At 41.8% G+C, this 27,570-nt stretch overlaps 1 protein-coding gene across 4 annotated transcripts in view; it reads left to right on the plus strand.

Moving 5' to 3' along the window:
- Nucleotides 1-27,570, plus strand: part of ARHGAP10 (Rho GTPase activating protein 10) — a 336,765-nt gene that overhangs the window by 67,302 nt on the left and 241,893 nt on the right. For all 4 annotated transcript variants that reach the window (XM_002815196.5, XM_009240367.4, XM_054554568.1 and 1 more), the window contains exons 2-3: nucleotides 20,524-20,619; nucleotides 20,693-20,754. In XM_002815196.5, the coding sequence (XP_002815242.2) occupies nucleotides 20,524-20,619; nucleotides 20,693-20,754 (158 nt within the window). The remainder of the gene's footprint in view (nucleotides 1-20,523; nucleotides 20,620-20,692; nucleotides 20,755-27,570) is intronic.

Below are 27,570 nucleotides of genomic sequence, written 5' to 3' on the forward strand. Positions count from 1 at the left end.
TTGCTGAAAAATATCTCTGACCTGTATTGAAGAATGGAATTAAACATACTGGGTTTTGGAGAACTTTTCCCATCACTCATAGTAAAACTCCAACATAGGTGATCCATAGGCTAAAATGAGATGTTCAGGAGTTAGGGTGAAGCTTCTTAAAAAATGATAGTGTGATGATGGTTGATTTTGCAAACTTGTTTTCTCTAATGCATAATATAGCTGAGCTATGATCCTAAAGGTAAGGTGGTAGGTAGTATTAATGCCAACAATGTACTGACTGTTTACTGGCTCAGACTCAAAGACTGTTAGCATTGGGCAGGGCCCCCTTTGACCATGTTTGTAGCCTCTCTGTCCTCAGCAGAGTGTCTCTATAATATAAATAGTGGTATTTGTGTTTCATAGTTACTTGTAATGAAGCAGCCTGTTGTATTGCAGGTGGCCAGTTCTGCTTTGCACTAAACCAGCTCTGCCTCCCTGTAACTTATACCTACACTGGCTTTTTGTTGGGTCTCTAGGACCATGCAGGGTGAATCTAATAATTGTTCTTGTTAATATCTGTCAAAATTCAGAACAGATGTTGTGACTTTACCTTCTCAAAGTTGTTTCTCATCAATCTTGAAGACTCTTTATCCTGCTGTTTTCTGCATGTTCTGTTTTGCCGGTATCCCTTCAAAATGTGGTCCTTCAAATGAAACACGGTGCCCCCAAAGTTTTGGAGAACTCCTTTGCTGTGTGGAAGTGCGGACTGTGACATGTAAGAGTTGGGGGGGTCTGTAAATTCTATTTATCAACCTCTCTCCATTTTTTTTCCCTTAGTTTATTGCTTTTTTTTTTTTTTTTTGAGATGGAGCCTTGCTCTGTTGCCCAGGCTGGAGTGCAGTGGTGTGATCTTGGTTCACTGCAACCTCTGCCTCCTGGGTTCAAGCGATGCTCATGCCTCAACCTCTCAAGTAACTGGGATTACAGGTGCGCACCACAATGCCAAGCTGATTTTTGTAATTTTAGTAGAGATGGGGTTTTGCCATGTTGGCCAGGCTGGTCTTGAACTCCTGGCCTCAAGTGATTCACCCGCCTCAGCCTCCCAAAGTGCTGGGATTACAGATGTGAGCCACTGCATCCAGCCTATTTCTTTTCCTTTTTTTATTGATACATAACTGTACATGTTTATGGGATACATGTGATATTTTGATACATGCATACAATGTGTAATGATCAAATCAGGGTAATTGGGATATCCATTGCCTCAAACATTTATCATGTGCTTTGGGAACATTTCATATCTTTTCTTGTTATTTTGAAATATTTTTAATTATAGTCACCCTTCTGTACTGTCAAACACTAGAAGTTATTCCTTCTGTCTAACTCTGTTTGTACCCATTAGCTAACCTCTTTATTACCCCTCTCCCACGCTTCCCTGCCTCTAGTAACCACCATTCTTCTCTCTACCTCCATAAGGTCAACTTTATTGGCCCATACATTTGAGTGAGAACTTGTGATACTTGTCTTTCTGTGTGTGGCTTGTTTTACTTAATATAATGACCTCCATTTCCATCCATGTTGCTGTAAATTAAAGCATTTTATTCTTTTCTGTGGCTGAATAGTATGCCATTATATCTATCTATAGACCACATTTTCTTTATCCATTCATCCATTGATGGACGCTTAGGTTAATTCTGTGTTTTGGCTGTTGTGATTACTGCTGTAGTAAACATGAGGTGTGCAGGTTTCCCTTTGATATGCTGATTTTCTTTCCCTTGGATAAATATTCAGTAGTGGGAATGCTGGATCATATGGTAGTTGTATTTTTAGTTTTTTTTTTTTTCTTTCAGGTTCAGGGGTACATGTGCAGGTTTGTTATATAGGTAAACTGAGTGTCATGGGGGTTTGGTGTACAGATTATTTTGTCATCTAGGTAATAAGCATGGTACCCAATAGGTAGTTTGTTTTTGATCCTCACCCTCCTCCTACCCTCCACCCTCAAGTAGCCCCCCAGGTCTGTTGTTCCCTTCTTTGTGTCCATGTGTAGTCAGTGTTTAGCTTCCACATATAACTGAGAGCATGCAGTATTTGGTTTTATGTTCCTGCATTTGCTTAGGATAATGGCCTCCAACTCCATCCATGTTGGTGCAAAGGACATGATCGTGTTCTTTTTTTTGTGGCCATATATTATTCCATGGTGTATATGTACCACATTTTCTTTATCCAGTCTACCGTTGATGGACATCTAGGTTGATTCCATATCTTTGCTATTGTGAATAGTGCTGCGATGAACATAAATGCGTGTGTGTCTTTATGGTAGAATGATTTCTATTCCTCTCTGGGTATATACCCAATAATGGGATTGCTGGGTCAAATGGTAGTTCTGTTTTAAGTTGAGAAATCTCCAGACTGGTTGAACTAGTTTATATTTCCATTAGCAGTGTATAAGTGTTCCCTTTTCTCCACAGCCTTGCCAGCATTTGTTATTTTTTGACTTTTTGGTAGCCATTGTGACTGATGTGAGATGGTATCTCATTGTAGTTTTGATTTGCATTTTTCTAATTATGAGTAATGCTGAGCTTTTTTTTTTAATATGATTGTTGGCCACATGTATGTCGTCTTTTGAAAAGTTCTTGTCCTTTGCCCACTTTTTAATGAGGTTGTTTTTTGCTTGTTAATTTAAGCTCCTTATAGATTCTGGATATTAGACCTTTGTCAGATGCATAGTTTGGAAATATTTTCTCCCATTTTGTGGGGTGTCTGTTTACTCTGTTGATAGTTTCTTTTTGCTGTGCAGAGGCTCTTTTGTTTAATTAGGTCCCATTTGTCAATTTTTGTTTCTGTTGCAGTTGCTTTTGGCATCTTCATCATGAAATCTTAGCTAGGTCCTCTGTCCAGAATGGTATTTCCTAGGTTTTCTTCAAGAGTTTTTATAGTGTTAGGTTTTACATTGAAGTCTTTAATTCATCTTGAGTTGATTTTTGTATGTGGAGTAAGGAAGGGGGTCTAGTTTCAGTCTTCTGCCTATGGCTAGCCAGTTATTCCAGCAGTATTTACTGAATAGGGAGTCCTTTCCCCATTGTTTGTTTTTGTTGACTTTGTCAGAGATCAGATGGTTGTAGGTGTGTGACTTTATTTCTGGGCTGTCTATTGTGTTCCATTTGTCTGTGTGTCTTTGTACCAGTACCATGTTGTTTTGGTTACTGTAGCCTTGTAGTACAGTTTGAAGTCAGGAAATGTGATACCTCCAGCTTTATTCCTTTTGCTTAGAATTGCTTTGGCTATTCATGCTCCTTTTTTGGTTCCATGTGGATTTTAGAATAGTTTTTCTAATTCTATGAAGAATGTCAGTGGTAGTTTGATAGGAAGAACATTGAATCTGTAAATTGCTTTGGGCAGTATGGCCATTTTAACAATATTGAGTTGTCATATCCCTTCTCTTCATTTTTTGAAAAGCTAGTTCTTAGAAAACCAAAGCAAAATAATAATTTATAATTTAAATTAGGCCAGGCATAGTGGCTCACATCTATAATTCCAGCACTTTGGGAGGCTGAGGTAGGAGGATCATTAGAGATAAGAGTTTGCGGCAACAGTGAGCTATGATCGCACCACTGCATCGTGGGCGACAGAGCAAGACCCTGTCTCTTTAAAAAGATATAAAAAAGGTAAATTAACTATCTTACTCATGTAATATTGCATATATTACATGATGTGCTATAACATCATGTGTTATAGTGTGGATAACACGCCTATGAAACATTGTACTAACACAGAGGGCTAATAATCCCAAACTTTCTCAAATTTAAGATTATTTACTCTCCAACCCTGAATGCTAAAAAAGAAGCCCACAAGTTTGTACTTATACAGTGTTTTCCACCCAATGAGCCCTTTATTATAATAAAATTTTTATTTATAAAATCCATACTTTAAGCCTTTTGTTTATATTTATTTAACTCACAAGAACTAGCACGCACACATGCTGATGGAGCTGAGTGACTGAATCCAGGCAGGGCAGATTTGCAATGCTGAGAGCTCTCCCCACCCATCTTAACCACCTCAGTGTCCAGAGTCCAGGCGGCTTTCCAGGTCAGATCAAATTTACTCTAAATTTGTCTAAATCGGCTCTCCAGACATCATAGTTACATATATCTATTATCTCACTTTTCATAATGTTAGTCTCATTTAGACTTTTGTGTTAGTTTGTCCAAAAGTGTTTCAATACCAGATTATAGTAATCAGATAACATATATTATTGTATATGAATATTGTATAATATATAATTTATTGTTAATGTAATCTGGCATTATATAGTACTAGATTAAGTAATCAGGGGCTTTTTTTCTTTTTTTGGTGGGGGGTGGGGCGGGGGATGGAGTTGCTGCTTACAGATCAACGCCTGTCTGCAGACTGCTGCTTATGATAAGGAGTTTGCTGCTTTCATCGAGAAAGTATTGCTGTGGGAAAATGTTAGTTAAACTAAACAAAGGTGCTTAGTGACTTGGTTAATTTACATTCTGTACAGATTCCTTGTCGGGCAGGGACCCTGTGACAAACCCTTCAGGCGCCAGCATATTATCTTTTCTGAGACGAGGTGTCACTCTGTTGCCCAGGCTGGAGTGTGGGGATGCCATCATAGCTCACTACAACCTTGAATTCTTGGCCTTAAGTGATCCTCCTGCCTCAGCCTCCTGAGTAGCTGGGACTGCAAGTGTATGCCATCCTGCCCAGCTAAAGGGGCCAACATTTTGAATAGCATTGCCTGTAGGTGCCACGAAACTGCCCTTGCCGCCCAGTTCTAAGAAGTAGATCCATTGGTTTTCCAAGTCTCTAGTAAGCGTGAAACCCGGTGAAAGGATGCTACACACCTATTTCATATGTCAAATTAAACCCAACAGCCCAGTGCTATTTAGTGTGGGGGCAGGTAATTCTGCTGAACAGTTTGAGAATGAAACTTTGAAAATGGCAAGGTCATGAGTTAGGAATTGGAGAGACCTGGGTTTGATTCTGGTTTTACTGTGTGACATATTTTGCTTCCCTTGAGGTCTGTCCCCGCCCCCCAATACATGAAATGGAAACATAAGATCTACCTTGTAGGATTTCTAAGGATTAGGAATGATTTTTATATGAAATATCTTGCATAACAGTAGATGCTTACTGTTAAGAATTTTGAAACGATAATTAAAGCTCTAAAAAAGAAAAAAATATAGGTGATTATATTAGGTAATAAAAAATATGACATGAAACTATTGTTCAAAAGGTGATACAGGAAGAAAAAGGAACAAAAGAACTTATATTCCAGAATTTTTTTTTAAAATGTAGGACAATTAGAAAATTAAAGTGAATTTTTCTAAAATGGTCGGGAATGTAAACAGGTGGGTGTATTTTAAGTGTGTAAGTGACAGAAGGAACTGCCTTCTTCAAAATAATGGAAAAACATTTGACTACCTAAAAATACAGAGTTCAAAAGCATAATCCAAAAAAAGGCCATAAAGAGGAAAATATTTAAAACCAAATTATTATATATCAAACTTGTAATAGAGAAAATAAAGACTGTACATCAATGACATTTTATACCAGAGACATAATTGTAATCAAATAAATAAAAAACACAAAATCAATTTTGAAAAAAGTTGAACAAATAGAATAATGAACCCCATATCACTTGGTGACTAGAGGATGCTAGCAATCTCCTGCTTAGTGTCCTTTGAACTGGAGCCTGAATTTTATTAATGGTCCAGAAAAAGTTCATGAAGGTCCTCGTCCTCCTTTGATTGTATGTGTATATAAGGGAAGAGAGAATCAATGATGAAGTTAAATCCAGAGTATCAGTAGTAAAAAGGTAATGGGAAAATGTGTTTTATAGGCATGTGGATCTTTGTTCAATGAATAATTATTTCTTACATGTCTTTGTGTGGTCTTTTCAGTAATCTACCGATTTAGAATCAAAGCTAGTTGAAGTTAGAAAATATGGATCGCACATCCTGCCACTGTGTGCATCTGCTTTATATACAACTAACAACTGGGGGACCCCAGTTACAAAGGCTTTCGGAGGTGAGCCCACTGAGAGCTGGCTGGGGGTTTCTTATGCAGGTTGTATTTGGGTTTTGGAGAAGGTGAGAGAAGTGCATTCTAGGAGGAAGGCAGAGCATGTACAAAGACTGCAAGGAAGGAAAAAACTTTGGCATTTTTTTTTCCAGGAACAGAAGGGAGGCTATTGAAGCTGGAGTTAGGTTAGCTTAGGGGTTGATGAGGCTGCAGAGTGAGCAAAGATCAGATCATGCAGGGTCTTTCAGACTCTGGGAAGGAATTGGATTTTATCCTGAATACAACAGAATGATACTGAAGGTTTTAAGCAGGGGAGTAAGGAGATCCAATTCATATTTTAAGTTAAGTTTTGCTGCTGTGTGGGAGTTGGGTTGGAGGAAAGAGTGGGAGCAGAGTAATGTGTTCACAGTGGAGATAGAGAAGTGAGCAGATCTGTGGGATGTTTGCATGTAGAGTGGATGTGTAGGGGGTTAAGGGAAAGGCAGGAATCAAGCATGATTTGTCATAGAATTATTTCTTGCCAAAAATGACAACCTAAAAACATTTGGCATTTTGGAGCATTCTCAACTCTGGGCCCCCTCTGGTTCTGCACTCTTCTCGGACCTCATTTTAGCTGCCTTTTCTCCCTCTGCCCCCTCCCTTCTGTTCTGCTCTCCATTTGTGAGTCTCCTTCTTAGTTTAATTCTCTATTTTCAACTGTAGATTTCCTCTACTTTTTCCTTTTAAAAACTATTCTTGCCAGCTGCCCTGGTGGCACCTGTTGTCCCAGCTTCCCAGGAGGCCAAGGCAGGAGGATGTCTTGAGCCCAGGAGTTCCTGGCTGTAGTGTAGTGTGTGATGTTAATCAGGTGTCTGCACTAAGTTTGGCATCAGTATGGTGACCTCTTGGGAGCCTGAGGAGGAACCAACTGGCCCAGGTCAGAAATGGAGCAGGTCAAAACTTCTGTGCTGATCAGTATAGCATCGTGCCTGTGAATAGCCACGGCACTCCAGCCTGGGCAACATAGCAAGACCTCGTCTCTATAAAAAACAAAACACCATTCCTTATTTAATGTTAATCACCTTTCTTCAAATAATCAACAGTCAAAATTTCTGGCCCTGACCTTTATCTGCAACCGTTTGTGGAATTTGTGTAGTTAATCTGCTGCGTTCTGAAATAGCTAACATGCATTTTTTTTCTTGACCTTAAATTAGCTTCCTCTCTTGACTTCCCTTTTTCTTTTTAATGGTTCCACCAGTCTTTGTCATCCAGACAGGATAACTTAGTAATATTTGATTCATTATTTTCCTTCACTGCAATTCAACATGTAAACTCCAATATTGGTTCTAGGTTGTTGATGAAAAAACTAAAGCTCGGAAGCATTGTCACCTGCCCAGAGTCACAGAGCTGGTCACTGATGACCCGGGTTTGTGAGCCCCACTCTGACTTCAGACCCACATTCTCAGTCATTGCACTATACTATACACCAGGGGTCCCCAACCTTTTCGGCACCAGGGACTGGTTTCATGGAAGACAGTTTTTCCATGGATTGGGTTGGGGGATGGTTTTGGGATGACTCAAGTGCATAACATTTATCATTAGATTCTCATAAGGAGCATGCAACGTAGATCCCTCACATGTGCATAGTTCACAGTAGGGTCACGCTCCTCTGAGAATCTAATACCCCTGCTGATCTGGGACCCAGGGGTTAGGGACCCCTGCTATAGGCCAAGGAGATTTAGGATAACGCTTTTCCAAAAGATACCTAACCTTACTTTGTTTTTAATATATGCTAAATTTTAAGGTTGAGACTACTGCTATTAACAACTTTCATGCTATCATTTAGTATTTTCTCTTTAAGTATGTCACATATAGTATCTCCTCATAGAGATTTTCAGTTTCTTATGGCAGCTTATTTACATTCACCCTTTTTGAGCAGGAAGAAGAAAGGAGTGATATTGAGTGGTGGGCACAAGATTCTCCCTTTTTTCTTCCCTACCATTACAGGCAATAGATCATTTACCCTTGCTCCTGCAAATACCGTTTCATTATTTGAAACATAGTTGGCCATCTGGCGAAAACTGTTATTTAAAACTTGCATTTCTTTTATTACTAGTGAAGTTGGAAACATTTTTTGGTGTTTACTAGTGATTTCTATTTATTTTGTTAATTGCATTCATTGTTCACAGTTAACATTATCCCCATTATTATCATTGGCCCTTAGCTCTGAAACTTGGTAGAGATGAATTAAAAGGTGCAACCAGTCTTCTAACTTCTGCATCAGAAATTGGGTTGAAGATGTCTTACATGAACCTGTGACTTCTGAATATTTAACAAACTTTTATATTAACCATCTGAACGTTTACATCTCATCTTTACAAATTCTGGAAGTGGTGGTGCAGAGTTGCCAGTTTGAGAGATTCAGGCTCAGCTGGAGAATGTGTTGGGCCTGAAGTAACACAACTGTAAACCTATTTGTGGAGAACCTAAATGCACATACAGTGCTTTGCCTCCACACCAAAGACCTCTCTGTAGTGCCTTAGGGTATGGTGAGGGCAGTAGTCCAGGTAGAGGGCCCTCAGTAACTGTCCCATCTTTTAGAACAGAGCCCACAGGGTTGGGTTCTTGCAAGATCAATCTGGAGAATCTTCCTAAAGCCATCATGACAGGGTCTGTTACTTCATTAACTCAACGAATATTAATTGAGTATCTACTCTGTGCCTCATTTTGTTCTAGACCCTGTGGTTATGGCAGTGAACAAAATGAATAGAAATATCCCTGACCTCAGAGTTTCCCTTCGGGGACAAGTTGAGCTCCCATGGAGGCTCTCCATTCTTGACTTTCTCAAGTCTAACTCTTTCTTTGCTTCCTAGCTCCTTGCCTTAATCCTCTTTCCTGTGGCCCTTAGATCAAGCCTAGCTTCCTCTTCATTTTCAGTGTTCTGCTACTAAGTTCAACAGCTTCTGTTAATAAGGGACTTCTTTTATTCCTGGCTTCACCATGTCCTAGCTGCAACCCTCAGTCCCACCCAAGTCAGGCTGGTAAGTGCAAGTGTGGGCCCCAGGCCCCCAGTGTCCTCTTGTGAGAATTCTCTTTGTCTTGTAGTAGCTCCTCATCGGAATACTGGCCATTCTTTTTACACATTGGCTTCTGAAACAAGTGTAGAACATGTGTGAACTCACTGTGTATATTGGGGTTCACTGCTCTCTAGGGAGTTTGGTCTACCTGAGGCGTGTGATTTGTGTAGTTCCTCAAGTAACAGCCCAGGAATGACAATCTTGACTTGTAAGCATGGCCACATTATCCTGCAGCCATGACTGTCCTGATAATTGGGTACCATCCATTCTTTTTGTTTCGTTTTAACTTACTTAAAAGCAGTTTATGCTGAGTGAAGAATATTTGAAAAATACTGACAAATATGAAATGGCTTTTTTTTTAAAAAAAAACACGGGTTAAAGTTTTCTTTTTTAGGGGGGAGCTTACCTTCTAAACAGCTGTTTTATTTGCAACTGCATACTTTTCTCCTGCTTTCATTAATGTTTTACAAGTTGACATTTGTGTCTTATCTGTAACCTGCTTGCAGATTGGTCACTAGCCACTTGCAATGAACAAGAGTGAGCTCTGATATAAAGACGGTGATTTATTTCCAAAGCTAGCTTAGAGGAAGAAGCACAGGTGTCCCACCTCCAAATGTACCCCTTAGCTTTTGGAGCAGAAAGTGGGCACTTTTAAAAGTCAAGGGAGGGTGTGAGCAAGGTGGGGGATACCTGGGTTAGCTTGGTGCCTTATCAACGAGGTGGCTGAGCTGGTGACTGCTGGCATCTTCATGGGTGTGACTAGGCTGTAAACCCCTCAGGTGGGAGAGAGTAGTGGGCATGTTTTTCGACTGTTCTCTCGAGGCAACCTCCTGATGAGTGAGAGTTCCATAGCAGGCATGCTTTGGTCTGTAAATTGACTAACTCTTGAGGACTTGGATGAACTTAGTAGGGAATGGCTGGTGAAGGAGGGAGTAAAAAGCTATTTTTTAGCATTTCTAAAAGGCTGCGTAGGAAGTGGGGAATGAAAAAAAGAAAACATCTCTTTGAAAAATGGGGTACTTGGTTACATATTTATGTAACACCTTCTCCCTCTTTGAACACAGCTAGTTTTCAGGAGGTCCAGGCCCATGTCAGTATGCTCTAGGGTGCTGTGGATTATGTTGATTCTGGGGTCTACCTTGACCTTGCTTGTGAGGAATACTTCACAGACCTCACTACCCAGCCAGCACATTCATTTTCTAACAGCCACATTTGCAGATTTTCTTTCCTTCCTTCTTTCCTCCTGTTGGCTTTGTGTTCCTTAGTGTAGCTCTCCGTTTCCTTCTAGTCTTCCTGGGAACTGTTCCTTCCCCAGGAGCTGCCCATAAAGCCTTTTCCCCACCTCTGCTTCTTTCTTCTCTTCTAATATTTCAACATAATCAAGACATTTTGATTATTCACATATATCTTACAAGGACATTGTAAAGAAAGGGCTTTGTGGCCCAACTGTGGTCTGAGCAGTGTTTGTTCCCCACACCGAGGCAGCATATTGTGATGGTTTAGACTGAGAACTGAACCCAGGACCCAAAGCCTGGCTTTACCATTTAATGTGATCTGACTTCTCTGCGCCTTCTTACCCTTGTCTATAAAATACAGTGTGAAAATGTCCATGTAATTTGGTATAGTGAGCATTAAATGCAGTAATACATGCAGAGTACTCACTTGGAGCAGTGACTGGCATATAGGGAGTGCTAAACAAATATTAGATGGTTATTGCACATACTTAAACTGCTTGGAAGCACTGGTGTGAAACAATTTTCCAGTTAATAATGAGTGTTCAAATTTCTTTATGTTGAACACAGTTGCTTATGTTTCAGCGGCCCATCTCACGGTCTCAGGTACTGCCTGTTGCAATTTTTTACATGGATTGGTTTCTGCCTTTAGGAGCCTTTTTTTTTTTTTAAATAAAATAATTGTATGTGTTAATGTAGTAAAGTCTTCAAACATAATTTTGGCCTTTAAGGGATGTTTTTATACTCACTGGCCTATACCCGAGTTGTTACTCACGGCCTCTGCTAGCTACTTCACAGCTCCCATGAAGGACACTGCTCTGCCCACAGCCCCTGCTGGGGAGAAAGCTCTCTGAGGACTGTGTCCTCCCTCTTCTCCTTTTCCTGGGGTGGCTGATTTGATTGGGATGGGACACCAGACAGCTACCTCTGTCATGGCCTTCCGTGGGAAAAACATGGGCCAAGCCAATTTGATTCTCTTGAGAATTTTAATTTGGGAAATCAGAAGGAAAAAGCCGTGGGAGCTGAAATTGGAAGAATGCCATGAGCTAATGGCATGAGGACAGGCCTGCCAGGCAGTGACATGGCAGCAGACCCAGAGTCTGACAGCAAGAATTAATACGAAGTAGAAGAGAAGATGTGACAATTGCACGCGACAGAGAAAACTAAACACACAGAGAGAAGCCAGTTAGGTTAATGGCAGAGGCCCAGGGAGAAGATCTCAGACATAGCTGTACTGTGAGTTTTTTCTCAAAGCAAGTTGCTCACGTGTTTTCCTGGTCTCTTCGTAATTGTATTCTCATTATTTGAGGCTTTGCATTCAAAAGGTCCTAACTTAACGCAGCTATATAGCATATGTAGTCCTTTCCTTTCCCATCGAAAGAATTACTCTCATTTTGTTCCTATTGCCTTAATACCTCTTCTGCAATTTAAAGTGATATAAATTGAACTCACTTTTTAGTACTATCGTCAAGTCTCCATATTCCATGCTGTGTTTTCCTGATAGCACTAATTTATTTTCTTCTTTTTTTTGGAATATGTCTTCTATTGCACTCCTGTGGAATTTGCAAATCTGGACCCCTCCGTTCCTATGCAACACTGAGTGGTGATTTCTCTCAGATCTAGGGTATGGACTCCTTAGGGCAGCAGCCTCACCCTCTTTGTATTCATACAGCACCATGGGCTGTGCTGAGCAAGTGATAGATGCCCAACAAGTCGTTGGTCGTTTCTTGTGGTTTGTTTAGTTCTTGTCATCGTGGCTTGTCTTGGATCATAAAAGAGGATGTTTTAGCCCTTTGCTAGGATGCATCTTTTTTTTTTCCCCAAGCTTTAAATTTATTTGAAGGAAGATAAATATTAAAGAATTTGAGAGAAATGAGGGAGTTACATAGTAACTCTTGGCTTTGATTGGGAACTAAGTTTCTCATTTGTGCCGTGAAATGGTGATACTCCAATGGCAGAGGAGTGAACAAGCTCATATTTATTAAGTGAGATGAACACCTGACAACTAAATCTCTACTTATATTTGCTTTGGGCCCTAAGCATATACTGTGGTTAGCAAGGTAACTTGTCTTGACATTACTCCCGCATGCGGGAGTGTTTTTCTTTTGGTATTCCCTTTCTTAGCATATTTGGGAAACCACTTTATTTGCCAAGTTACTATAGTTGCTACCAAAATGTTTGAATAATGCTGTGTTTTGTCATTGAGCGTAACTTCCATGATCTTTAAAAACAATGCTTTGAAATAGTGTTCTCATCTGTATATTGTTTCTCTTGTGTCCTAATTTCTTCTTTTTATAAGAATACAAGTCATATTGGAGCAGGGCCCATTCTTAATGACCTCATTTTAACTGATTACTTCTGTAAAGACCCTAGTTCCAAATAAGGACACATTCTCAGGTTCTGGGGCTTTGGATTTCAGTATATAAATTTGGGGAGAACACAGTTCAACCCATAATACAGAGGAACCACTACCCCACTAATTACCATAGCACCCATAAACTAGGCTTTCTTGGCGTCGAAGCCAAGAAGCTTAAGAGATTTGTTTGCACCTAGAGCCCACGGTCATTAGGTTGAGACTTCTGAGTTTCACTAGGTGTTGGCACAGTTACCAGAAAATCCTTAAAGGACCCTCCTCATCTCTCACCTGGATCAGGACAGGAGCCTCCTAACTTGTCACCCTGCTGCCGCCCTTGTCCTCCTTCAGTCTGCTCTCAACGCATCTCTGGGTTCCACTACTTCCTGGTTGTATGACCTTGGGCAAGTTGGGTAACCTGTGTCTGTGTCCTCTTCTGTTGTAGTGATAGTTAACCGAATCTACAAAGGTAAAGTGATTAGTAGAGTACCTGGTGTTATAAGGTGTGGTAGCCAGAATGGTGACCTTCCAGTGATGTCCTGTCCTAATCATCCCTGGAACCTGTGAATATGTTATTTTACATGGCAAAAGGGACTTTCAGATGTGATTAAAGACCCTGAGATTATTGGCGGGGAGGCGGGGGGTATCTTGGATTATCGTAGGGCCCATTGTAATCACAGTGGTCCTTAAAAGAGAGAAGAGATGTGATGACAGAAACAAAGGTCAGGCTGGGCGCTGTGTCTCACACCTGTAATCCCAGCACTTTGGAGGGCCAAGGCAGGAGGATCACTTGACTCTAGGAGTTCAAGACCAGCCTGGGCAATGTAATGAGACCCTATCTCTACAAAAAATAAAAAAATAGGTGATAGGCGTGGTGGTGATGGTTCATGCCTGTAGTCGCAGCTACTCAAGAGGTTGAGGTGGGAGTTTCTCATGAGCCCGGGAGTTCAAGGCTGCAGGGAGCTATGATAGTGCCACTGCACGCTAGTCTAGGTGACAGAGTGAAACAGTCCTGCTGACACCTTGATTTTAGCCCTGTGAGACTTCCCCCATTTTAGACTTCTGACCTCCAATAACTGTTAGATAATAAATTAGCGTTGTTGTAAGCCACTGCCTTTGTGGTAATTTGTTACTACAGCAATAGGAAATGAATACATAAGTGTCAGCTGTTTTATCTGGTTTTCCTGTTCCTACTGTAAATGAGATTTTCTTTAAACAGAGGAATCTGTGGCCAAAGACAGTTGGAAAACGAGTGGGCTAGGTGGTCGCCAGCATTCTCATCCTATCTCCCATCCTGATGTGGCAGGTACTGTCTCTAGACAGTGCCTAGCTCCAGTAGTTTCTCAGCATTTGTGGAATGTTTAGGGAAGGCTGGATGGTGGTCTTCAGTGTGGAGCTGCTTGTGGGATTCTCTCCAGTCCCCACATCGCTCCTGAAGGCTTCATAATTATTTGGCTATTTTGGTGTTTGGTTGTCTGTCATGTGCAATATTGGCCTTGAGCTCTGTGCTCCAGATTTATGGGTTTCTTTTGTGGCCTATGCACCTTTGTCGGCTCTACTTGTTTTCCTTTTACCCCATAAATTTGTCACTTCAGGTCATTCAAGTGACTTCAGATGTTGTGTATTCTGTGATAAGAATTCATTACACAGACACCCCAGGCAAGCTGGACTCAGAGTTAGGGCCAGGAATGCTTTACCAGAATAGAGCCAGAGACAATGTTGGCCCATGAGCTGCTTCTGGAACAGCCTGTGATTTGGCCTTTAGGCCTAAACTAGCCCCGTGATGCATTCTAGGCTTATGAGTTGTTTGCAGCATTTTTTAAATCTAAAAAATGAGTTAGTTATTTGCTTTATTTTTTAACCTGTACAGAGAAGCCATAATGCCATTTTTGCATATAGTACCACTGCTGGTTTTGTAAAACAGTAAAACATGAAGAAAAATATGAAGCCAGTCTACAATCCTAGAGGAATTTCATTTCACTTCCAAGTTACTTGGATTAATGTCAACATTATTTCGCTGGCATGAAGGGTACTAAGTTCTTAGAGTCTGTACCCTGTTCCTCTTTAGATAAAACATGAAAGAATTTTGGTGCATGTTTTGATGTGCAGAGTCAGGGGCAGCTCCCTCAGCAGACCTTTGCATAGTTGATAATCTAATTATTTGGCTCTCTACATAAAGAATATGAGCTTCCAGGTGCAATTTGTCTATTTTAAAAAGGGCTTTGGAATCTATTATGATTTATAAAGAATCCTGTATTCAGATTTAATGAGTGACAAGAGTATATTTATTGACCAAACCCTTTTTCTTTTCAAGCCCAGGATTATAGAACATGCTGCATTTTAAAAGTATCCCCATTAGTGCTTTCGTTGGTGGGGTGGGAAGTTGTAGGAGTTAGTAGTGACAACTTCATGACGAGGGCTCAGGCTTGTAACTTAAGGGGTTATCTTGCACTGACAGTGCTGCCTAGACGGGCAGTCAAGGTAGGGTGACCCAAACAGAGATGCTCCCCATCCCCCCAGCAGAGTGTGTGTTTGTCTAATATCTCATGGTCTTAACTAAAAATTGTTGATAAATAGGTGGCTCTGCTATAAGAAATAATTTTCTCATTTGTAGAATCAAGGACAAGCAGTGGCAGTTCAGGCCAGAATCTGGAGGCTGTCCACACCTGAATTCAAACCGAGGTTGGATCTCTCCATGTGGTATCCTACCTCTCAAACTCAGCACATCTGAAATATAACTCCTCATCTCAAACTGCTCCTAACCCTGGGAAGAATTAGATCACCTACATTGTCTCTCCTGTTTGCCTGTAGATCAAGACACAAAAATTCTAGCCTGGAAGACTCTGAAGTGGCAAGTTTATTTGAAGGGTGCAGGTCACATTCATTCTTTTATGTTAGCTGTGCTTGTTGTGCACAGTCAGACTTGGCATTATCCACCAATATATAACAGCCTTGAGGGTATCTCAAGAGCAGTATTAATTCACAATACTCAGGAATTAGCAGGCAGAGGAGAATAGGGGGCATGAAGGTACAAATAAATGATTTTTCCATTTAGTTGCAATTCTGCACTAGAGTCATTTAGAGAGCCTGATGATTTCACATGAGTTGAGATCTGGGCAAAGGACCTGGGAATAATGTGAAATCTCTTGAAAGATTGAATGGTGTAATGGAAAGGACTTTAGTGGGAGTCTGAGAAACCAGGGAGTTGATCCTTTGCCTCCAGGACTTATTACCAGCAGTGTACAGAGGTATGTGACTTGATTGAGTCACTAAACTATCTCTGAACCTATCTTTTTTCTTTTTCTTTTTTTTTTTTAAAAGGTAACAGCAACACCTACCCTGCTGGTGTATTAAGAATAATTGAAATAATATTTGTAAGTCAATTAGCGTAGAGCAGGCACTCAATAAAGGTTAGTTGGTTAGGCCAGGCGCGGTGGCTCACGCTTGTAATCCCAGCACTTTGGGAGGCTGAGGCAGGTGGATCACCTGAGGTCGGGAGTTCGAGAGCAGCCTGACCAACATGGAGAAACCCCGTCTCTACTAAAAATAAAAAAATTAGCCGGGCGTGATGGCATATGCCTGTAACTCCAGCTACTCGAGAGGCTGAAGCAGGAGAATTGCTTGAATCCAGGAGGCGGAGTTTGCGGTGAGCTGAGATCGTGCCATTGCATTCCAGCCTGGGTGACAAGAGTGAAACTCTGTCACCAAAAAAAAAAAAAAAAAAAAGTTAGTTGGTTAGTTTCCTCTATTCTCCCCGCCCTGCATCTAATCCAGGCAGAGATGTTGCTGGTCTTTGTAACTAACTTAGTTAGAAACTGCTTGAGTTTTATGTGCAATGGTATTGGAAAGAAAATACATTTAATGGACTGCATTAAGTTTAGCAAACTGCCTTATGCTTTTATTTTGAAAGGAAGAAGACATCTATAAAATATGAACTGCATGGGAAAATAAATTTAAAATGTATAAAGTAATGGAAAGGAAATTGCATTTATAATTATTAAAAGAAATAGAATATGGTGTGGTCAGATTTTTGACAATAAAAATTTTGCATAATGAACTCTGGTAAAACCCTAAGAGGAGATCACCAGAAAGGGGAAAACGAGTGATAGAAATGCTTATATTTTAAAATGAAGAAATGATATAACTATATCATCTTAGCACAGGTACAAAGCATGCTATTTACATAGGGAGAAATACATCAGATTGGTTATGCAAATGAGCCCCAATTTAATCTGTTACAAACATTTTCAACTAATGAAATTAGGCATGAAATGCTGGAAAACTGGTGCATTTAAGTTTTAACTTTCCAGAGAACCTGCTATTCTGACCATATGAAACACCACTTTAAAATAACCTGCAGCCTTTGATCTAGTAATTTTGGATAAAATAATGAAACAGCTCCAATGGAAGAATATATAGTTTACGCCAGTCTATTCATAGCAATATATAAAAAATACATAGGTAAGTAAATATAAACAAATATGTTCATATATATTATGTGTAAATGTACACATATAAACAAGATCCTGTTGCAATCTGGCAAAGCAAACAGCAAAATAGGATAATATGTATGTAACTACTAAAAATTATAAGCCCACAAACTATCAATATTTGGAAATAGGTACATGAAATAAAAATCATCCTATATCTTTTTTTATTTTAATTTTTATTATTTATTTATTTTATTTTATTTTTTCTTGAGACGGAGTCTTGCTCTGTCACCCAGGCTGGAGTGCAGTGGCACTATCTCTGCAGTGGCACTAGCTCAGCTCACTGCATGCTCCGCCTCCTGGGTTCACGCCATTCTCCTGCCTCAGCCTCCCGAATAGCTGGGACTATAGGTGCCCGCCACCACGCCCGGCTAATTTTTGTATTTCTAGTAGAGATGGGGTTTCACCATGTTGGCCAGGTTGGTCTTGAACTCCTGCCCTTAGGTGATCCATCCGTCTCGGCCTCCCAGAGTGCTGGGATTATAGGCCTGAGCCACCGTGCCCAGCCTGTTGTATCTTATTTACAGTTTTGGCTGCTGTTTCAGGGATGTAGAGAAGCACAAGACTGACAGCCGTCGCTTCAGGGAAATGAGGTTCCGGAGTGGGAAGATAGGTGACAATGCGCAAATGTTGACTAAATAAATTTGGGTGAATAAGTGCTATGAAGGAAATAAAACGGCAGTAGAATGGAGAGGGGCCACAGTGCCTAGGACTAGCCCTGTCCTAGGAAGGCTGAGGTGGGCAGGATTCTTGAGCCAAGCCATGGTGTTGGAGGACTGGGCCAGTAAAGATGTGGGCTCAGGGAACAGCAAGTAAAGAGTTTTCAGACTGGAGTGAGTTTGGCACATGTGAACCAAGAGCAACCAGTGTGTCGAGATCTTACAGAACAATTGTATGTTTGCCTGGTTTATGTTAAGAGCTAAGTTATTTTATTTATTTACTTTATTTTTTTTGAGACAGTCCCACTTTCTCACCCAGGCTGGAGTGCAGTGATGTGATCCTGGCTCACTGCAACCTCCGCCTCCTGGTTCAAGCGATTCTCCTGCCTCAGCCTCCCGAGTAGCTGGGACTACAGGCATCCGCCACCACGCCTAGCTAATTTTTGTGTTTTTAGTAGAGATGGGGTTTCACCATGTTGGCCAGGCTGGTCTCTACCTCCTAACCTCAGGTGATCCACCCGCCTTGGCCTCCCAAAGTGCTGGGATTAGGCGTGGGCTACCTTGGCCAGTTTTTTTTTTTTTTTTTTGACACAGAGGTCTCCTGTATTGCCTAGGCTGGAGAGCAGTGGCCCGATCTTGGCTCACTGCAACCTTCTCCTCCTGGGTTCAAGTGATTCTTGTGCCTCAGCCTCCCAAGTAGCTGGTATTAAAGGCATGCACCACCATGTCCAGCTAATTTTTGTAATTTTAGTAGAGATAGGGTTTCACCATGTTGGCTGGGCTAGTCTCAAACTCCTGGTCTCCAGTGATCTGCCCACCTTGGCCTTCCAAAGTGCTGGGATGACAGGTGTGAACCACCACACTGGCCATATTTTACATTTTAACACAACCAAATTTTATTAATTTTTCTTTATCAGTTATCTTTTCAATTACCCCCAAACCTAATGGCTAAAATAGCAGCCATTTATTCCATTGTGTGCTTTACTCACTGGGCAGTTACATGTCCCTCCAAACGGCCTCATGCATGTACAGGGAAGCTCTGCCTCTGCAGGCTGGCTGGCTGGCTGGCGGGCTGCTGCTGCAGCAACTATAGGGGGCCACTGAGCCAGGAGTCATTCATCAGTGAGCTGGCGAGCCTGGGCTTGTTCTCATGGAGAATTGAGGGTTCCATGAGAGTGGAGCAGAGGGTGTGTAACATTCCTTGAGGTGGAGGCTCTGAATTGGCAGTGTCACTTTCTCTGTATTCCATTGGCTACAAGACTAGCCCAGGTTCAAGGGGTGGGAAATAGATGAGTTTCCATGGGAGGAGCTGCAATGTCAGTGCACTGAGATGTGCCTGCAAGGAGGGCTGGAGGATTGGTCTGTGCTTGCAACCCATTCCATTTCACTTTATGCTTGGTGCTTTTCTTCTATACTTTAGGTGTAAGAAATTACAATCCTATATGATCCAAAAGTTTTACAGTTTTGCCTTTTCATATTTAGGTCTTTCAGTGTTTACATATTATTTAAAAAAATTGAGAACAGCATGATAAACATGAATTAGAGGAAAAATGAAGTGTCAAAAACTGACAGTGGGGAATGTTGAACAAAAGGTTAGAGGCTGTGCACGTGGTGGAGCAGGGGCTATATGGGGAACCTTTGTATCTTCAGCTCAGTTTTACTGTGAACCGAAAACTGCTCTAAAAATAGTCTATTAAACAATTTTATTACCATAATATGACTCAGTCTTCATTATGACAGTAATGTGTGAGGGAGACACACAGGAAGACGGCAGCTGTGTGAAGTGCAGAAATCAGTGAACACCTTCTTAGAAAGTGCTTTAAACCAGAGGCAGGATTGTATACTGCTCAGGCTGTGGCCTTTGGACCAGTGGTTCTGAAGAAGAAGCAAGCCTTTGCTGCTATTGTTTGTAGCTGTGCCAACCTTATGCAAATTACTCAACATCTTTGAGGTTTGGCTTCTTTGTTTGTAAAATGGTATGATAATCTTTATATATCTCTTGAGAATTTTTGAATGAAATGAAATGTGTATCACCTAGCATGGTGCAAGGCCTGTAAAACAAATGTTAGCCTATTTTAGAAGTAGAGTTTTCCACTATTAATCTCCAGTTAAGATGAGGACCTCTGTAGGTCTTTTGCAGAATTAATTCTTCCTGCCATTTCTTCTTGGCCTTCAGTTACCTCTCTGATGCTGTTTTGTGTGAACATTCTTTTTGAATCTTCTGGGTTTCTCTGGCTGGAGTGGTTATTTGGCAATTGGTTAAGAGCAGCTGGTTGGCTGACCTTGGGCTTTTGAGTTCCTTATGTCTGAAACCATGGCAGGCAGCCAGATTGCATCAAGCCACTATCAGGTGTGTGTGTTCCTAATCACAGCCTGAACTTTAGAATTGGGCAAGTCCTGACTGGAGTGAGCAGAGAAAGGGAGAATACTTTAGGGAACAATGTGAAATAATCAGATCTGAGGAAGAAGGAGGTAGGGGAGGGAATAAACATTTCTCCAGCATCTGTTCTGTGGCAGGGTATAAACTAGAAGGCAGAGGCTACCCGGAGCGTGCCAGGTTGAAGATGGCGGGCCATTTGGCAAGGGAGTTGGGTCATGCCTACTCATAGATTGAGTGGAGGAGAGCTCTACAGCTTTACCAATTTTAGGAGGAATAAATTTCTTTTATGCCTTGACTTAAAACAAGAACCCAAGTCATCATTATACTTTTCTTTCTAGGTCTGTCAGTGGCCCAGCGGAAGTTTGCTCATTCACTCAGAGACTTTAAGTTTGAGTTTATCGGTGATGCTGTGACAGATGATGAACGATGCATAGGTAATTAAACATGATATTTTGGTTTGTTTTCCTTTGCCATGGCCACCAAATAATCACTCCTTTCTTCTTACAGATGCTTCCTTACGTGAATTTTCAAATTTTTTGAAGAATCTGGAGGAACAGAGAGAAATTATGGTGAGTTGAGAGGGGTGTAAATTAATAAGTCAGCTTTCAAGGGGGAAAAATCTGGGTTTGGAAGCTGGTTCTGGTAGAAGTTGTGAAGCATTTATCTCTGGGTACAGTAGTGCATTGTAATGGAAAGATGAGGTTTCTGGAGCCCTGATTTCTAGTTCCATGAGGGTGCTGACCACGGTCAGAACTTGGAGAAGCTGCTGGACCTCTCGACCAAGGAAGGCCTTGTTTCTTCATCTGTAAAGTGGACAGTGGGACTACATCACTGCTTTCTATCTTTTTGTTGCAGCAGAGCACTTTCATTTATGTAGGCTCTCATGCAGAAGCTTAATATATCAAGGGGATAAAAGCAGAAAAGCTTATGTAGAAACAGAGGACAGCTGGGCGATGTTAGCGCCTGACTCATACCCCTCTAGATTTCTAGGCTGTGTGGAAAGGGAGAGAACTTGGGCCTTGGAGGTCTTTGAGATGCCACTTTGCATCAAGATTCATGATCATGACAAGAATAAGAAGAACTACCCTTGGCCAGGCATGGTGGGTCATGCCTGAAATTCTAGCCCTTTGGGAGGCTAAGGTGGGTGGATTGCACAAGTTCAGGAGTTCGAGACCAGCCTGGCCCACATGGTGAAACCCCATCTCTACAAAAATACAAAAACTAGCCAGGCATGGTGGCATGTGCCTATGATCCCAGCTACTCAGGAGGCTGAGGTGGAAGGATCACTTGAGCCCAGGAGGCTGAGGTTGCAGTGAGCCGAGATTGTGCCACTGCCCTCCAGCCTGGGTGACAGAGCAAGACCCTGTCTCAAAAAAAAAAAGAAAAACGAAAAAAAAAATAGCTGTCCCCCATGGGGTGCTCTTCATATGCAGTGCTGTGCTGAGTGCCTTGAGTGTATGATCTCATTTGCACTCAACTGTAAATTTTGGGGTTATTGAATAATTGCCTGCTTTTCTTAAAAGCTTACATTACCTTCCTAATGATATTCTTTAATTAAACCAGATTTACAGCAGAATTGCTGCCAGGTTGTGACACACCATCTATTCTCACCATTTATTTCAGGCTTAAAAAAAAAACACAGATTCAGGCTGGGCGAGGTGGCTCATGCCTGTAATCTCAGCACTTTGGGAGGCTGAGGCGGGCGGGTCGCCTGAAGTCAGGAGTTTGAGACCAGCCTGGCCAACTTGGTGAAACCCCATCTCTACTAAAAATACAAAAAAATTAGCCGGGTGTGGTGGCATGCACCTGTAATCCCAGCTACTCAGGAGGCTGAGGCAAGAGAATCTCTTGAACCCGGGAGATGGAGGTTGCAGTGAGCTGAGAGTGAACCACTGCACTCCAAACTTGGCAACAGAGTGGGACTCTGTCTCAAAAACAACAACAACAACAAAAAAAACAGATTCTTTTTTCTATATTCTTGAAAATGAGTACTATCTAGAATTATGTTACAGTGTAAGTGTATGAGTGGGTTTAGATGTGGTAGAAATAATACTGGACGTATTAGCTAAGTTGGTTTACCTTGACTGTGTGCCAGTTATTAGTCCGTTCTCCCACTGCTATGAAGAAATACCTGAGACTGGGTAATTTATAAAGGAAAGAGGTTGAATTGACTCATAGTTCCGCATTGCTGGGGAGGCCTCAGGAAACTTACAGTCATGGTGGAAGGCAAAGGAGAAGCTGGCCCCTTCTTCACAAGGTGGCAGGATGGAGTGAGTGCAGGTAGGGGAAATGCCAGATGCTTATAGAACCTTCAGATCTCACAGGAACTCACTATCATGAGAACAGCATTGGGGGAACCACCCCCATGCAGTTACCTCCACCTGGTCCTGCCCTTGACATGTGGGGATTATGGAGTTTATGCTTTCATGTAAGATTTGGGTGGGGACACAGAGCCAAACCATATCAGCCAGGAGCTGTTCTAAGCTGTTTACCTAATACTAAGTCACTGAATTCTCACATCAACCCTATGAGATAGATTCTGCTATTGTTCCCCATTTAACGGATGAAGAAACTGAGGCACATTACCTTGCCCTAGATCACACGGCATCTAGGAGGTAGAGCTGGTATGTGTTAAGAAGCAGGCACTCTGAACTGCCCTCCCTGTCACTGCAGCTGGCTTCATAGGTGTCACTCTAATTTCCTGGGTGGTGGCTGGTGGGGGTTTATTATTGGCTAGGGCTGTGGGAGGACACTGATTTGGATTTAAAAAGTGACAGAGGGCCAGGCGCAGTGGCTGATGCCTGTAATCCCAGCACTTTGGGAGGCTGAGGTGGGTGGGTCACCTGAGGTCAGAAGTTTGAGACCAGCCTGACCAACTTGGTGAAACCCCGTCTCTACTAAAAATACAAAAATTAGCTGGGTGTTGTGGTGGGCACCTGTAGTCCTAGCTACTCGGGAGGCTGAGGCAGGAGAATCACTTGAACCCAGGAGATGGAGGTTGCAGTGAGCTGAGATGGCACCATTGCATTCCAGCCTGGGTGACAGAGCGAGACTCTATCTCAAAAAAAAAAAAAGTGACAGAGACATATGTCCTCAAGAGCCCTAATATAATTTGCATTGGTTCCTAAATTTTGAGGTAATTTGTGTGTATATATTGTAGATACTGTAGAGGGTGTGTGAAGACAGTGTGGTCCCATGAGGTTTTTCTGGTACACACTGACAGAATCATTATTCATGTGATCCTGTAGTCATCAATTTTTCAGCTATTTAGGAAAGACTAAATAAGACCGTGAATAAAAATAGTGCCATGACATCACCTTTCTAGTACATGGAGCAGATGTGTGGGCTGGTGAGGTACATGTTCTTAGTTTATGTTAATAGTGTCAATTTTTTTTCTTAACCCTCTTTGATAGTTGTACTTTCCTGGCATCCTGAACATTGAGCACATACCTGTTGATCTCTTTTTATGTTCCAGTTGCTGTTGAGAATCTCAGGACATAGGTAAAGGCAGAGAAAGCAAAAGTCCCTGCCTTTATGGAGGTTAGATTCTAGGCGGGGGTAGTGAAGTAGAAATAAACCTGTAATCCATTGGCAGGCAGTGAAAAATGCTACAAAACAATACAGGGCAAGGAGCCAGGTGGGGCGGGGCTACAGCATATCTGGAGTGGTGAGGTGCTGACTGCCTTTTCAGTAGGATACTGCACAAAGGGCATCATCCTGGTGTTTGGAGGAAAAGTTCTGAGCAGAGTGGTGCTAGATTTTAGCTCTACAGAAATAGCCTGTGACCATTGTCAGGCTCAGTATTCTGTTTCTGTTGTAGGTTCCTTGAAATAGAGTGATGAGGTCCAAAAACGGGAACATGGTATTGGCTCCAGGCTGTGTGGAGTAGACAGCATGGTTTGCAGAGCTGTTGTTAGCCAACTGACTGGTTTAAGCTCCAGCTGTGATGGAGGTTGATAGGGTCTCTGTGTTAGACGAGGTTGGGTTCCCATGCAGGGTAGGAACGAGAATAGGGTGGTGTCTGTATAAGGCCATGAACCTTAGGAGTGGTGTGGTGTGTCATACACAACTCATTGTGGGAACAGAAACACCTGCTGGAAAGCAGGACACTGTCCAAAGCTGGGGTGGGTGGTAGCCACAGCCAACCACAGAATTAACAGGACATCTCCTAGTGCTTTCTTCCTTTTTAGCTTGGAAAATTTCAAACATGTACCAAAGTCGAGAGAAATATACAATGAAACTACACGGACTCGACACCCAGCCTCAGACCAGTCTGGTTTCTCCTTACTCCCCTTACCCCCTGCTCTCCTCATTATTTTGACAGAAAGCCCACTTTCATTCACAAATACTTCAGTATATATCTCAAAAAGCAGACACTTAAAAAAACACAGTATCCTTATCACAATCAGTAATTTCTTAATTTTGTGAAAAATTAGGTCATCTTCAAGTTTTCCGGATACTCATTCAAATTCTGTCTCTCTTTCCCTCCCCAACCCCCGCCCTCAATAACAGTTGGTCTGTTTGAATCTGAGTCCAAACATATTACATTTGATTGATACATTTCCAAGTCACTTTAAATCCATAGGTTCTTCTCCCCATCTGCTTTTTTTCTCCTTTACAAGAATTCCTGATCCTTTTGTATTTGCCTCAGAAACCTTTAAAATAGTACTTTCCTAAGTTATCAGTGAGTTGCAATAATGAAATTAGTAAAAGTTGAAAAGTTGGATTCTTAACCCATATTGACATTGTTTGGGTGCTTCTCATCTTGATAGTCACTGATCACTTTTTTTTTTTTAAAGTGGAATCACTGTGGCTACCTTTGTTTCGTTTCTTTAAATACCTTTGAATGCTTACTAAAACATAACTGATGTATTACCGAACACTCGCCTGAAACTTTTGAGTAAGAATAGATACTTGCCTCAAGAAATTTCCAGTGTGATACTGGAGACTAAGTGGTAAAGAGCTAATTAAATAGCCTATACTAAGTGCTTCAGATAAGGAATGGGAAAAGAAAACAATATACAAAGTGCGCCAGCAAAGATAGTGTGGCTCACGTGGAGTGGGCAGCCCCTAAGCTTGTGGCTGTTAGGAAAGGGTTTATGGAAGAAGTATTGGAGCTAGAGTTTGTGGGGTGGAGACACAGCAGAGCGCCTTTGTATAGTTTAGCAAGCCCATACCCCCGACATCGGGACAAGGAGAAAAGGAATGTCTTTAAGCAGCTAAAATGGTTGCCAGTACATTCTGAGAACTTTGAAAGACTCTTGTTTTACTTAAATTTTTTTAACTTGAAAGTTTTACAAACCATCAGTATGTTAAATGCCACAGATTAAGAAAGGAATGCAAAATGACTGTAAAATGGAGGTAGAAATAGTCTAAAATTGGTTCCAAGGATTTCATAGTGGTCACTGAATCTTTTTTTTTTTGAGACGGGGTCTTGCTTTGTCACCAGGCCTGAGTGCAGTGGCGCGATCTCAGCTCACTGCAGCCTCCGCCTCCCAGGTTCAAGCGATTTTCCTGCCTCAGCCTCCCGAGTAGCAGGGACTACAGGCATGCACCACCACGCCCAGCTCATTTTTGTATTTTTAGTAGAGATGGGGTTTCACCATGTTGGCCAGGATGGTCTCGATTTCTTGACCTTGTGATCTGCCCGCCTGGTTCACCCAAAGTGCTGGGATTACAGGCATAAGCCACTGTGCCCGGTCCACTTTATCTTTAAAAGCAATTAGTTTAGTATTTTCTGAAATCCTAAATTGAATAATGGTGCAGCATAATATTAATAATTGGATATTCATAATTAAGACTGAGTCATTAAAATGTTAAAACTACATATGTCTATTTTAGAAGGCAAACAGTAATGTCAACTATTTTAAAAAGTTTTCTGAATCTTAAGGGTAAGATGGGACTTTAGGTTTTAAGAGATGAAGTCATCTGTGTGTATGCTCAGCAATCCCTGTTGGTTTTGAGCCACCAGTTATATATGTTCATAGGCCTCATCTCTATACTTAAATAGCCTGTATTAGGTATACAGTTCAACGAATAGTGTGTGCCTGCCACATGCCAAGCACTGTGCCACATGCTATAAAGATAAAGACATAAGTAGTGATTCATCCATTGGAGGAGATGGCTGAAAGAAGGCATGTAATTTCCAACATGCTTCGTGGTAATCAAGTGATTGAGGAATTCAGGGAAGGCATCTTGGAGAGGTGATATCTGGGCTGAGTTGAAGGATGAGCCTTAGCTATGTCTAGTTTCCTTCTTGAGGGGAAACTTGAAATTTCGAAAAGAGGGAAGGATATGTTTGCATAACCCTTTCCTTTTCCCCCGACAATGTCCAGCTTTGTTCCTACTAAAATGAATTGTTGGAGAGAGAAGTAGAGCAATCGCCAGTCTAAGAAAAAAAGTCAGTGTTTACCTACACACTCAAAGAAGTATAATTTCTATGAATACACATGCCTCACCCTTTAAAAAGTCAAGACAGGGTTTTTTTTTTTTTTTTTTTTTTTTGAGATGGACTCCCGCCCAGGCGGGAGTACAGTGGCGTGATCTCAGCTCACTGCAACCTCTGGCTCCCAGGTTCAAGCGATTTTCCTGCCTCAGCCTCCCCAGTAGCTGGGATTATAGGCGCCTGCCACCATGCCTGGCTAATTTTTTTTTTTTTTTTTTGAGATGGAGTCTTGCTCTGTTGCCCAGGCTGGAGTGCAGTGGTGCGATCTCAGCTCACTGCAACCCCCACCTCCTGGGTTCAAGCGATTCTCCTGTCTCAGCCTCCCGAGTAGCTGGGACTACATGCGGGTGCCACTACGTCCGGCTAATTTTTTTTGTATTTTTAATAGAGACAGGGTTTCACCGTGGTAGCCAGGTTGGTCTCGATCTCCTGAGCTTGTGATCTTCCTGCCTCGGCCCCTCATAGTGCTGGGATTACAGGTGTGAGCCACTGCGCCCAGCCAATTTGTTGTATTTTTAGTAGACATGAGGTTTCGCCATGTTGGGCAGGCTGGTCTCAAACTCCTGACCTCAGGTGATCCACCTGCCTCAATCTCTGAAAGTGCTGGGATTATAGATGTGAGCCACCGCGCCCGGCCAGGACAGTGTTTTTGAGTGAGTAGTTTTTGCTGATAATGTTGCCACCCTTGACTGTGGAGGTGAAGAACTCAACCTGGGGAGCCAGATCTGATACAGTTAGTGGCTGCAACTGCTGTACTCACTTCTGTGTGTGTTCTCAGAGGAAAGGGCTGTGTGGTGTGTTGCTGCCAGAATTCCAGAGATGTTCTCTCTGGCATGGCAGGACATGTTGTACTTATCTGAGGTGGGCAGCTGTCCAGGAATCTAAGGACTTTTAAAATAGTGCTGTAGTGTTTATGTTGTTCTTTTAAAAGTCCTTCATA

This window comes from Pongo abelii, chromosome 3, assembly GCF_028885655.2.
Source record: "Pongo abelii isolate AG06213 chromosome 3, NHGRI_mPonAbe1-v2.0_pri, whole genome shotgun sequence".
NCBI lineage: Eukaryota > Metazoa > Chordata > Mammalia > Primates > Hominidae > Pongo > Pongo abelii.